General features: G+C 30.4%; 1 protein-coding gene across 1 annotated transcript; it reads right to left on the reverse strand.

Moving 5' to 3' along the window:
* Positions 1–10,805: 10,805 nt before the first annotated feature.
* LOC125077139 (class E basic helix-loop-helix protein 22-like) lies at positions 10,806–14,580 on the reverse strand. The gene is made up of 4 exons (XM_047688955.1): positions 14,275–14,580; positions 13,643–13,739; positions 13,213–13,352; positions 10,806–11,952 (listed from the first exon to the last, which is right to left on the reverse strand). The coding sequence occupies exons 1-4, from the start codon at positions 14,472–14,474 to the stop codon at positions 11,808–11,810; spliced, it is 582 nt and encodes a 193-aa protein (XP_047544911.1). The 5' UTR covers positions 14,475–14,580; the 3' UTR covers positions 10,806–11,807.
* Between the last annotated feature and the right edge of the window lie 411 nt (positions 14,581–14,991).

Below are 14,991 nucleotides of genomic sequence, written 5' to 3' on the forward strand. Positions count from 1 at the left end.
GTTTAATATTTTTTTTACTTAGACATTACAATATATTCGATATTATCTAGAGATAATATCGAATATATTAAAAAATAAGACTCTATGATAGATCATAGAGTCTTATTTTTTAATTATTTATTCAGAACAGCCCACAAATAACAATAATTATAACCCATAAGTTAATTAAAATAAAAAGAAAGTTTATTGTACTTCAAATTATTATTATTATTATAGGACATGTTAAAAGTACTACGGCCATAGCTAGAAGGATTATAGTAAAGTTTAAACAGAAACCAATATTTGTTTTAATAAGAACTTATTAATCTTCAATTTCTGATAATAATGATTGATCATCAATTTTTATCAGGGATGTTAGTTGAGGCTTTACGAAATCATCGAATATCAGAAATAAAAATCTATCCGAAACCGTAACCTAATCTGAGCAAATTTGTGTATAATACTTCTGTTTCTATATATTGTTATACTCAAAGAGAGGAGCTGTTTGATTTTTTTTATGATTACATCTTCTACCAAATAATAGCTCACAAATAAGGTGATATTGTTACTTTGTAAGTTTCCCTATTACAATTCATAAATAATCGAATATTTGGAACCGAAACTCTCCGAAGCAGTCGGATAATACGAAATAATGTCGTAATCGTAACTGTATCGGAATCCTGTAAAATATTAATCATATATCCGTATCCATATCCAGAACCGAAATATAATATCCAAAACAACCCTGATTGGTATTACAATCTATAACTAAGCTTCAATCTATCCAATTAAAGATCAATATTTAAGTTCAAGCTAAGGTATTTACCATTTACTTATTTATTATTTACCCAGACAAAGTCAAACACAAAGTGAGATAATTCAAACCACAATTTCATAACATTTGAGTAATCAGCGAAGAACTTATAAAAATATAAAATTACTTTCTAAATAATCTAGTTCAAAGTACGGTCAAAGCAAGTATTATTATTTAGTAGAATTACATTAAAATACTTAGTACATGATATTCGTTTAATAAGTACCAATTACCTTTTAAACTTAAGTGTGGGTAATACACTTTTTGTTCTTATTAATTTACATATAATAAAAAAAAAATGCTTCATAATATAAAACGAAAATTATGCATGTAAGATATTTAAATTTTCCACGCAGGTTATTTTGTACGTCATTTATATATTTTTCTTTAATACGAAACTTATTTCGATTGTTATATTTAAAGGCAACCACTTATCTACTTTTCCTAACTCTCAAGTGAATACTTGTTGCAGTTTTGTTGTTATTCTACAGACATAAGTATATTTCGCATTTTCCTTTCAATTTGGTTTTATTTGGGACCTAAAACGGTCTTTAGGTCTTACAGATAACTGATATACTCCCAATGTATATAGACAACTTAACAACAAGTTCGACTAAAAAGTAGATTTTATTAAGGTGGGTCTTTAGTAATCCAAGCAAATACTACTGGCACTCAGATGTATTGTAGTGTAAATATGTCTGGTTTTCTATTATAATAGTATCTATCTCCACTTTTCTTTTTACGCCGAAGCTTGAAGGTATTGTTAGTAGGGCTCTGAGCAAGCAGGTAGACATACGGAACATAATATCTTAGATTCAGTGACATTGAGGCCCTTTTCCAATATCTCCCTTTAAGACAAAAAATAGAGAAATAGACAATAAAAACTCTCTATTGTGATTAAAAAGAGTTTGCACTTAGTTACATCTTCTATTTATATACTGCATTATACATCTGCTGCTATATAATAAACATCGTTAACCCTAGTATATACAAACGTATCAGAGAGTTAAAATATTTCACAATGAAAAAAAAGAGGTTTAACGAGTTAGACAGTCGCAGTCATGTTCAATAATCAAATCCTACGTCGCAGACAGTACAATAACCAAATACACTAAGAGACGTTAATTTAACAAAAATGACACAAAGAACTATTTTTATTATATTTATTATATATTTAAAATATTATTTACACATCTTTAGTGCAAGAATATTTTATCAAACACGATGTCCTAATACTCATTATCTCGGCTAGTTTTTATTTCTCTCGAATTTAATCTAAATGCAAGGTGAGTTAAGCGCTGTACGCTGAACGTCGAGCAGCATGAATTCGTAATAAAAATAGCATTTCGTTACTCAAGGTAATCGACGTATGTTTTAATCTATTTTAAGATTTTATTATTAGTAAGACATGGCGTGCTTAAACAAAATGTATTAGGTTCAGTTGTAATTACAAAATATTTCAACGAAAAACTACGTTGGTGTTGCAACTATATATATTTTTAGTATATGTCACCTGAAGCTTCGCGTAGGTATGTTTTCCGTAGGTAAAACGTATTGTATAATTATGTACATGGTGACGTAAATCAAACGAATTAATGCAATTATTTGTCGCAATAGTGGAGTCACCTTTGTTTTTTTTTTATATTTATCTCTTGGACGTATTTTTGGCTTTGTTTCCGTCACTACTAATTGCATCTCAGTTGTTGGTGTACTCGCTTACAATATGGGAGCGTTCGTCAAATAAATTGGCACTCTGTGGCGGTAGACATAATATAGGGCGAGGTGGCTATACGTACCAAGCAGCATGTATACGATAATCAATAGATATTTTCAGGAGGCTTTCGCGGAGGGCGAAAGCGACGCTTGCATAGGGCTTTCTCGCTCTCGCCTGTAATTTTTACAGACTACGTAAAATAGTTCGATGAATCTTTACTTGTTTAATGTAATATTAATAAAATATCCGAAATTAAACTATTCAGATTATAATATAATTTATAGGTAATAACTAATGTTCTTTTATTCATTTGTAATTATATACGAGTATAGTCTGTTTTGACCTCGTGGAGTACTTAGATCAATATTAAAAGAGAAAGAAACGACAAGGTCTCAGACTTAGACTATTTTATAAAGTAGCAATTAAGTAGTGGCAATATTTAATAAAAATTTTAAGATATTATTGTTTTATGAAACTTATTTAGTTATAAAATCGAGAAAAGTATGTTGACAATTGGTCCTTATGAAGTTTTTACCCTTTGTATTTATACTAGAAAATGACAAAAGATATCTAGAACGCCCGGCCGATGTCAAACCTCGAAATTGATGTTACAGAAATCATTTATGATTAAAGAAGACCGTTAATTGAATAAATATGTACAGATCTGTATAGTAATTTAACAACATTGTAGACTTACCACGTTGTTAAATCCGAATATAATTTGATTTTTCAATAATAATTATCTAAAAACCGCGTGTTAAAGCTGCAGTGAACATATGACACTAGCTACACTACTCATTACATTATTTCACTATTTAATGGCAAGTATATATTTCCAATTGTCATTTGTATAATATTAAACAGAACTAGAAAGAAATAATATTAATTAAAGTACATAATAACCGGGTTTGATCTATTTTTTGACAATATACTGTGCCGTTGCCAGTCCCTGTGTACTGTGTAGGTCTGTGTAGTAATACGTATATAGTCCAACGTCGTATCGCTTCGTACCTAGGCACTATTACGTAGCCTGAATCGAACCGGCTTTAACGTTCTCATGGCAACAGTGGAAAGCAAACTTCTTCATACTACGGTCATTTACGTGTTGGTATATCCATTAAAAATCCAAGTTGACATGAATAAATTATTTTTATAATGGACATATAGAAGGTAGGTAAGGGAAGGAAGAGGTCGGGCGGCGTGGGTGGTAGACGGGGGTAGATTAAATTTCGTACTACATAGCTAGAGCGTTGCCTCAAGCTCTCTCGTATTCATCAACGTTAGGGTTGGGATTGCTTCCTAACGTATTTCATCTCACAATACTATACTAGTACCTGAATATAGCATCAAAATATAAAAAATCGGTAAAAGCTTTTGACCAATTAGGACCTCCAGTTGGTAGACAAATTAACGTTTTTTTTATACACTACTTGCGTAAGAGTTGAAGGGTATATAGAAGTCGAAAACAACGGTAAAATTTCACTATGTTTAGCGTTTGTTCAATAACCCAACTTAATTAAAACTATTTATATAAGAATTATTTTGTTCCTTAATTCAATGAAAACTGTATGCATTTACTAATTATAATATAATACGTATCAGTAATATGGGGATCAAATGATACGCTGGGTAAGGACGCGGCTGTCAAAGCTTGAGAGATATTTTTTGTTTTCTTTTTAATATGAAAAATCAGAACCCACAAGTGAACTCGCGCGAATCACATCTAATAAATTAAAAACCGAGCGATGGAATGCAAAGCTATTTATAGTTAAAACTTTTTCTTAATTCGGTAACGTATATGAATTAACGTTTATTAAATTCTTTACAAGACATTACTATATATAGTAGGAAGCAGGATGTAGTGGTAAGTGTTATTGTATTTGTGTGTTAAGTATAAGATATTTATATATTTACTACGAAATTTCATTATAATGAAATATAAATAATCAGCAAGGTCATTAAGACAGCGGTCGTGAGGTTGCAAACAATGTATACTAAATAAATTTTATCACAAATTATACACGCTATTGGTAATACCATATTTCGTAGATACTAAGCCAAAAAATACCATTACGGAAAATATTCTCTTATCTGATTTTTCGTTCGTACAAAAACATAATTATATGTGTATGTTATGCTTGGGTTGCCGTTTAAATCGTTTGAGTATAATTTTGTTAAATAAATCTAATAATGTTTTATTAATAAATTTAAAAAGTAAATCAACAGCTTGTAAATGTCGCACTTCTCGGCTAAGGCCTCCTTTCTGTTTGGCTTGGATAGATATGTGGCAGAATTTATTGTAAATGAGACTCATGCACGTTTCTTCACGATGTTTTCCTTCATCGCCGAGCACTAGATGAATTATAAACACAAATTAAGCACATGAAATTCAGTGGTCCTTGTTTGGGTTTGACCACAATCATTGGTTAAGAGGCACTAGTTCTAACCACTGGGCGATCTCGGCTCTAGTAATAAGAATGACAAACATATTTTTTGCTCACAGGTGGAATCTGTAACGCCTGTTATTATAATCGCACACACATGCAAAATTACAAAATGCTTAAATCCAGTGGTATTGTATTATATTAAGCTGTCTCACTGATCAAGTGGTTGGCCAATGAAGCTGATGATCGCATGTTGCGGATCAATAACTTGTCACGTCTGTTTTAAGTAGCAAACTGGAGTTATGAAATTGGTTATGTTACATTGAATATCGTAGTTACTTTTCCATCAAAGAACACGTAATGCTGGTGTTCCAGAGTCTGATTTATCTCTGGTGGGGAATCTCAGTATGATTTGTTACTGTTATTTTGCAAGAGCAATATTCTTAATGTTTAACATTTTTATACAATTCATGAAAAGTTAATACCTTTATTATAGACAGTACGATTTTTAATATAGTTGAAAACTTGTTTGATTAACGTTCATTTTATCAAATATTCAGCCGGCTGTCAGAACTGAAAGCACTTTAAAAAATGAAATACTGGTGGTTTTAGCGTTCTGTTGCTTCAATATTATAAACATTAAATATTTATTGCAATTTTAACGTCAATATTAAAATTTGCCACCGCAATTATTATATCAATAGTTTATCTATATGCTAAATATCTTTAATTACCATCTCATCCTTAATATGTAATATTATTGATTAAATAAAATTCTTATACGTAATAAAATTACCGACATATAATTTTTAGTTATTAGAATAATATTTTAAATGAAATTTTCGTGTCTTACTTACGTGCAAATCCATACATCACACAATCAACTATACATACATTATATTTTGTAACTGCTGCGTTTCTAGCCGGTTTTACTCTGTAGAATATATACTTTCTGAAGAGGTGATTTTACATTTAATACAATTCTGTAAAATGACTATTCAAAAGTGCTTGTAAAAGCCTACTTAAATTTGATTTAATGTTGAAACTTAAAGAGTTATAAGTGTAGAAAATAAAAACTAAATTCAGTATTATGGTAATGCACACTTTTAAAATGTGAATTAGGTTTGGTTTGTTTAGTTGGTATTCTAAGTTATAAGTTAGGTGCCTATATTATGGTTGCTATCCATTTTTGTACATTTATCATAGTTGTTCTCAGCTTAGTTACTCATTGATTGATAGATTTACTGCAAAGAAAACATTGCAATATAACGGACATAATTTATTGTGGAGCTAAGGAGCGAAAATTAAAAGGCTTTTAATTTTAATTTTGTTTTAAATCACTACTAATACGATTTGAGGACATGATTATATAAAATGTAATCTTGTTTTATTTTTAATAACTTTGTGTCTTCGCAATCACGTAAAATTTAAGGGTAGGTGTTACAATAGTATGATACTTCTTTTATCCCAAAAAAACAAATTTATCAAAATTTTGTCCAATCAATAAACGGGTCGGTCTATGTTGAAAATATAATAAAATCATTTTAAACAGCAATAGCCATCAAGTTATGACAACCACGGGACAAATAATTGTAATGGTTATATATTAGATGTTAGTTTCGGCTTGGGCGGTGTCCTTTTGAATGTTTCCCTCCGTTACTCGCAGAGGACGCTGATGTTATTACAAACGTAAAGTAAAACAACATAATATGCATATGTCGCTTCTGAGTTACATAACATTTAGTGTGATATTAAAGTTACATGACGTGATTTAGACGACTTACGTTTTCTCTCAAACGTATCTTGTTATAACCAAGTACAGGACAAAGACACAATGTAAAATTAGAAAAAGAGCCTAAATCTGCGTCTATGGGAACATACAAAATTATCTTTTTACTATCAGGTAAAAAAATAAAATAGCTACTGTACAAATCATGACATGCGTGGAGTGGTAAGAATGGTGGCAATAATGCTAGCAGCATTTTCCCCTTAAATCGTAATTACAATCCTCTATAAAAAATGAACTAGCCCTTCTGACACCAGTTTAGGCAAAAAGGCGAGGTGTTTTACTTTTGATGAAGCTTTTTGCACTACTACACCAAAATCCAAGTGTTTCTAATAAAAATGGGACAAACATTTAATTTGGGATAAGAGACGAATATTTAGATCGTTTGTTCGCTTTTTCCGCAGCGATTCTAGCTCTTAAAGAATGTGTAATTATTAAATAGGTAGATAAACGGGCGAATGGGCCATCAATGGGACTGGAACTGTAAGAAATGTAAACCATTCTTTACATCGCCATCGCCACAAACATTGGAAACGAAGATATTATGTACACTGGCTCAATCACCCTTCAAATGTATGTCGAATATGTGATGTGGGTCCAGATGAGTTTCTTTCTAACACAAAAAAAAAAAAAATTTTTTAAAGAAAAAAATTTGAGTTTTATTAATCATTAACAGCAAATAATTTATCTTTATATTTCTCAGTATTTATTGGGTTTGGCGATACAATATTATCTATACGTAGTATTTCCTGCAGTAATCAATCTACATATATATTATAAATATTTAATGTTATTTGTGTAACTCTACAAATTTCTTTAAATGGAGCAAATTAATTAACTTACCTAAAAAGTAATTAATCATGTAGGTAAATCCGTTGCATTAAAACTACGTTAGTTAAAACAAAAGAAAGTTTGTTTGATAAGATTTATCAAATGGTATTCGTGAAGTAATTCTTATCAGAAATAACATTATCTAAAACGCTCTTGGTAATCTGCCGTTTGGTGAAAAACGAATGAAATTTACATTATTTCATGTAAAGCAAATGTAATTACGTAATAACGTTTGTATTTATTACATTACATAGCACTTTAGCTATTATTATTAATATTGCTCACTTTAGCATGAAGAATTAAAAACAAAACACACTTGCTATTTTGCTATAGATATATAAATAACATATAGGCAAACGTCGATAGTTTTCAATTTGGACACATAGTTACAGGTTTTGAAAAAAGATTTTATTGTTCGAATGAGGTTTATTGCGAAGTCGTCACATTTAAAGATCAGATAGTAAGTTTCAGTAAGTTTCGGAGACAGACCACGGAACTCTTCAATAATTTAGTGCTATTTGCCATTGTTTTTTGTTATTTTCCTTTTTACACATTTGAAAGTACTACCTCATCGGCGAAATGTGGTGTCTTTCAATAAAAACCTATCTTGGTGGTCGTTGACACCTATCTATTTTTTTTTACCTTTAGTTTTAACGATTAATAAACATAAAGTATTATCAGATGAAGATAATGGTAGTCTAGCACGTGGTGTGTTAGACATTATTATTTGTCTAGGCTACGCTGCATAGGTCAAATGTCACGTCCTTGTACAAAAAGCCGTTTGCGTTTATGCCATGGCGACAATGAAAAACAAAACAAATAGGTGTGTCTACATAAAACGCAATGAGACAATTAACAAAATATAAATTATATTCTATCATAGTGATCAAAAATTTTTCTTAATAGTTTACATAATTATTAAAATTATTTTAAATGACTGATTTACAAAAGTCTAAATTTATAATACGGCAAATAAAGTTATCTAGCTGAAATTATAAATATGACACTCTTTGCATTGTTTCTCGACGTTTGTAGTCACTTTTTGTTTCAATTTATTTACATTTTAATAGCATGTACATAAGTCCACGCCCACTGCACATCAAACCAGTTATATGGTATAAAGTTTAGCTCTATGGATATCGATACATGTACGTATTTCTCATGACAATACATAATATGCATGTATATGCATCTGGGTGTGGCTTTTGTAGGTTCCATTAAAGCGCCATCTACAGACAAGTATTATAACTACTTAGTTTTTTTAGTTATCGCATAATTTTAATACCATATGGTTTGGTTCTAATCTCTTAGTCAATAAGTTTGCGTATTTTTTTAAATAGGTACGCGAATCTTCAATAGATGGGGTTACGTGTATATTAACTTTGGTTTCATTTAATTTTTAACTTTTATATGTAAACTTCACGATACAAAATCATAATCATTTTTACACTTTAAGTGCCGTATTATTACTTTTATATAGATGGAGATAGGCTTAAAGTTTTGCACAAAGACACGTTTATCATCAATGAAATGTAAATAAAAAATAATTTTGAAGTTTTCGAATAATCTTCGCCTCTTGCTTTCCTCTCGAAATCTTCCACTGGTTAATATGTGAGGATTTCATGCGACACATGCCGATTTCCTCGCGATGTTTTTCCGCTGAGTTAAACCTGTAATCTTCGGTTAAGATTCACCTGTTCTAGCCATTGGGCCCACTCGGCTTATGAATGAAATGTAAAACACAATAATCATATTGTGCTAAAACAGTAACCAGACCATTTGGCAGGCAAGTACTCTGCTTACATATAAATAATTATCGGTATACCTAGTATATGTAGCTAAGTTATTAAAAAAAAATTGATCTTTAATATTTTTTATTCATTTTAAAAATCACGTTTATACTTCCCGTTTTATTCTCATTATAATTAAAAAAATATATTAGCGTTGCAATATAGCAACGATGTATATAAAAAATCCATGAAATTACGTTAAAAATAATAGCTTATTTTTATAAGTTATTTTTATATCCATTTATTTTAAGAAATTTATATTGATAGACAGTGTACATACATACAAAGAGTGTACCTGCGAGTCTGTACAACATCACTATCAATGCGGCGCAAACTGAAGGATCTTAGATATTATAATACCCTTTCTCAGTAATATTGTCTTCTTTAAAAGCGATTACAATAATATAGATTTATGTGTCTCAAATGGGACATTTACCTGTTAGTAGTATTTAGTGATTACATTCACTTTGGTACTAACCTTATGAAACAAACAAAATATTTTGCACACAAATCAACACGTTATTTCTATTGAAAGAAATGCGTATTTGCGTAGAACTATGTAGGATATAATTTAATTATCAGACTAGACACATATAAAATACCTATGTAATATATATTTTTGTCTTATTTTCCACACTTTATTGAAAGGCTAAAATTTTTTGTAAGGATTGTAATATAGTGTACATTACTTTAGGATAATTTTGTACATTACTGGGTTTCCCAATTTTTACTACAATATACTTTGCTACGTATGATAAGTATAAAATAGTTTTTTCACTATACCAACTATGAATTTAATTTTCAATAGTTACTTCAGCACCAAAAATAACAAGCATATTAAAAGGATAATAGGTGAATTTAAATAATTAAAAGCCATATGTCTATTTCTTATATATTTATTTTAGGTACAATTCACTATAAATAATTGATTAATTAAATACTTATTAAATATTTTATAAGGATTATTGCTAATAAAAATCACATTTAACTTTGGTTTATAGAGAAATTGTAAATCATAATATAAATTCTATTTAATTACGTCTAATTAAATCTAATGTAATAATAGAAAATGTTAAGAAGAAAATATAAGAATAAATGACACAGACATCTTGACAAGACTTTAAGTCAGTCAATACATTAAATAAAGAAGTCTAGATATTTTTTTTTTATTTCTTCTAATTAAATTTTTTCGAAAATAAATTATAATTTAAAACGTAAAATCTCTTTTAATAATTTATATTTGTAAATTAATTTTAATAATAATGAAACAGCAAATTGTTTGGCGGAAGAATTTTAGTTTTACATACTTTTGTGTTGTTCTATTTACTTTGTTTGATAACAAAACTATTTCTTTACTTTTTTATATATCTAACGAAGTTTCATCTTAGCCTAAAGGCAATATACATGCCACTTACAAAATAAATTATACTATACTTGTATAATATAATTATAATATACTTGTATTTAAGTAATATCTTATATTAGTGTAATGAAATTTATTATAATAATTCATTTACATTTTTATGTAATATTATAATACTGTCTAAATTATTTGGCACATGCGTTCACAGTCCCCTCTAAACATGAAGAGGGGGAAAAATATTTTGCTTCGTAGAACTTGCGAGATGGCCTAATTATAATGAATCTTTAGACAATCTAAATCCAAAAAGTATTTTGTGGTTTATGTGGTATTTATATGATTATACATCGCTTTATATGAGGATGTCACTTATAAAATGTAATAATAATTGTGGGTGGTAGTTTAATCGAAATCTATTAGATATTTCCTTTTCCATATCCAAAGATGGCACTCATAAAGTCATGAGTATCACCACAAAGTATTCAAGATCAATATATCAATATAGGCTACATAATTGAAATAAACACAATACTTTCGATATTGTTTTGATCATTGTAAATGTACCATCTTGCAAGTTGAAGCAATTATCTAATAATAAAAATTCTATCTTAGAATCAACATAAAATAAACACTGAGCATTAGTGTTCGTGACGATAATCATCACTTATTAACACTATACTAGAACTAAAGAATACTACAATCTATAATATCGCATAGCACACGCTTATGAATTATTTTATTATAAACTAAGCTTAGAACAGGAAAATCCTTTACACAGTTACAGCAATCTCATCCGATGTTCAACCGCATGTAGAATATATACTTTTTTGAGAACTCATTTGTTTTTTTTTTGTTTAATTTGTCCAACGGAATGCTACCTCGGATCTCATTTTATTAATAAGAAGTATACTCAAGAAATTTTGTACTCTAAAATAACGAAAAATTGACTGTAGATGCTATTTTTAAATTGCTTAATAAAATATTTTCATTAAAAAATATATAATAAAAACACTTTTAAGCACTATTTTACTCTCCAATATTTATGTGACTCTTGTATGTAATACGGACTTCGTAATGTTTAATTTAATAGTTTTAGAATTATAATATCTAGAAGGAATTATTCTATGGTTCATATTTAACAATTAGGTCTCAAGAGGGTGGATCTGGAGGAGCGGGTGGCCCAGTATTGGGAGGCTGTAAAAGTTTCGCAGCTGCAGGAAGTGTGGTCAAGTCGAAACCTGGCGGTGGAACGAAGCCAGCGGCTGTTGCCGTCCCTTGGAGATAAGCTACCAACCTGAAAATTAAAAGGTTACATCATTAATAATCATTAACAAAGAATATATTTATATAATACGTATAATAACTTTGCTTCGTTTTATAAAAGCTTTAGACAATTTACGCATTACCGTTGCCGTTATTAAAAAATACATATATATTTGCTACTACTTTTTATTTGGTTTTTGAGTCTGATACTAATGTAACGGAAATGAGTTAAAATATAAACTATTATCTATCACACAATTCACTACTGAGCCTAACACTTAATTTTTTCTTTGTTTTAGAATGAGAGAAAGTAATAAAAATCAATTAGATAATTTATAATTAGAATTTGCTTCTTATATGGATGCATTGTATTAAATAAATACACAATTATTATTTTCAAAATCTGTTTCAAAGAGCTCCTCCAGACCTAGTGTTTTTTTCAGAAATGCAAAAATGAATAAATTCCATTTTTGTTAAATGTAATACAAGAAAATAATTAGTTTTAATTATGTATTTTTTTAGTACATGTGTACATTTAAACAAAACTACAATAAAGTACAAATTTTTGAATTCAAATTATACGAAAATATTTTAATACGAAAAAGACTAAAAATGTATATATTTTTATGAAATGGTTAGGCGGTCTAGAAGGATTTTTTTTTTATTATTAATGTTGGTAGTAAAATTTTTTGTACCAATGCAAAATATTTGAATTTTAAAAATAAAGATGTTTCGTTCTTTTTGCGATAAGTGTTGTTGTGTTACAGAATACATTAATGTCGTAATTTTATTATCATGCAATCTCAATTACATCTTATAAATAAAGTTATTAAACTTTAGGTTTTAAGTAAACCAGTGCAATTAGTTTAGCTAAGGAACAACATATTATGAATGGGTAGGTGATATACGAGTACATATATCGTAGGTATTTCTTGTTAAAGTTCCAAGTCATATAACATAAACATTAACAGCCTGTAAATTTCCCACTGCTGGAGGAGAAGGTTTGGAGCATATTCCACCACGCTGCACCAATGAGTGTTGGTGGATACAAAAATGGCTGAATTTCGTTGAAATTTGACACATGCAGTTTTCCTTCACCGCCGGGCACGAGATGAATTATAAACACAAATTAAGCACATGAAATTCAGTGGTGCTTGCCCGGGTTTGAGCCCGTAATCATCGGTTAAGATGCACGCGTTCTAACCACTGGGCCATCTCGGCTCTTAGTCTTCTCCGAATCCCACTCCAAGTCGTATATACTTTTTTTATTATAAAAATCTTAAAGTCGTACCTGCGCAACTCTTCAAGCGCGCTGGCCTGCATTAGGATGTAGTTTTTGGCAAGAAGCAGTGTTGCTATTTTGGAAAGCTTTCGAACGGACGGCGAGTGTGCATAGGGGATGACGCTACGCAATTCATCGAGCGCATCATTCTGAAGGTAGAAATAGGAAAGGTTCAATAAATATTAAAGTCTTATTAATAAGATAGTTATTTAAAAAATAAAAATGTAACATTTGTGGTTTAAATGAAGTTTCTAAGTTTAAAGAAGGAACAGAGATTGATTGTGAATTAAAGCGTATCAAGCGGCTGGACCATGCTTTAAGGACAACACGTACCAACGGCAGTTGCGTTAAAAATTGTAACTGCGTTCAAATACGTAATAACCTTAAGTATGTTATTTAAAAAAATATATCACATGAAATAAAATAACGAAATACGTACTAAATCGTGCATCCTCCTCCGTTCCCTCGCGTTGATATTCAGTCTCACATTTTTTCCTTGTCTTATCTTCTGTTTCGATTTACCTTCTCCAATTGGCCTGAAATTTAAGATGTTTGAATTTATTATACATAAATATATATATATTTATAATACAATATTATTATTGTAAGCCTTTTTATATTGTATTGATTTTTTATTGTAAATCCACGTGAGTGGACCGGCGTGTACCACATTCAACCCTCATAAGAATTAGGCCAGGCACAATGTACCGAAGCGTAACAAGTGCTAGGATTGTACGAGTGTACGGTGTCTAACAATAGACGGGTTTCTATGTCCGGTACGAATGATGAAGGGGTATGATATATGACTGCATATATTTGCTGGCAGCATACATTGCTTGCAGAATAATCTACTGGATAATACTTATTATCATATTTACTGTATGTTTTCTCCATAAACGTAATAATAATTTCTGCTATATAATAAAATTCATATTATCAAAACAAATATTTTTTGTGTACGCAATCGTATGAGAGCTCTAGTATATAAATATAACAAACTCTTCTTTAGTAATTTTACAATTACGAGTATATTAATGACGAATAATAAGGGATAAATGCTTTATAACTTACCTTTGAGCGTAGCTCGTCCCTGGTTCCGGTTGGTTTTCATCGGTGGGATAGCAATGCTGCTGAGGCGGAGGCTGGCCTCCTTGCATATAGAAGCCACCGAGGCCAACAGCACCCAACGGCGTCCGTCGCCCCGGCACCGACTGTGGAGGAGAGTGCGACTCGCCCAGCGGCACTTCATCCCAAGTCCTCCGCCCCTCCATTATAAAAAATACTAACACATAACACTAAACACAAAATATATCTACGTTACTGGCCAGTTTCAATTAATACATAACGTTTATTTTTTTAATTTGTTTTTGACGGACGTTTGAAGTTGGAACGGAGTTGACAGACAGTGAAGCTTTGCAGCGAGAAGTTGGAGCGGTCCACAGATCGATCGGGGCACGCAGCTGGGGTGCGCACCCCTCTGATCTCGCGGCATTGTTCGGAGATGCGAATGTGATTTATTTGAGCGCGTGCACGACCCGCGGTATCGGTGCGTCTATTGTTATAACATAATCACGGCTATGATGCTTGTATTCATTGCTCCCTATATTTTTTATTTTAAAATCATGACAATTTTGATGCTATTTCGAAACTATTAATTAACTTTAGGTATAGAAACAACTATTATTTTAGACGAAACTGAATGAATTCTAAATTTAAAATATGCAAATATATTTGTTAACTTCTCGATAAAAAAAAACTATTGATGTTCACAAAGGAATAGATATTGAG

Source organism: Vanessa atalanta, chromosome 3, assembly GCF_905147765.1.
Source record: "Vanessa atalanta chromosome 3, ilVanAtal1.2, whole genome shotgun sequence".
Classification (NCBI taxonomy): domain Eukaryota; kingdom Metazoa; phylum Arthropoda; class Insecta; order Lepidoptera; family Nymphalidae; genus Vanessa; species Vanessa atalanta.

Coding starts and splice junctions, on each gene's coding strand:
- LOC125077139 (XM_047688955.1), bottom strand. CDS start 14,474: ATGGAGGGGCGGAGGACTTGGGATGAAGTGCCGCTGGGCGAGTCGCAC. Junction 13,353..13,642: donor GGAGGAGGATGCACGATTTA/GTACGTATTTCG, acceptor TTCTACCTTCAG/AATGATGCGCTCGATGAATT. Junction 11,953..13,212: donor GCGCTTGAAGAGTTGCGCAG/GTACGACTTTAA, acceptor TTTAATTTTCAG/GTTGGTAGCTTATCTCCAAG.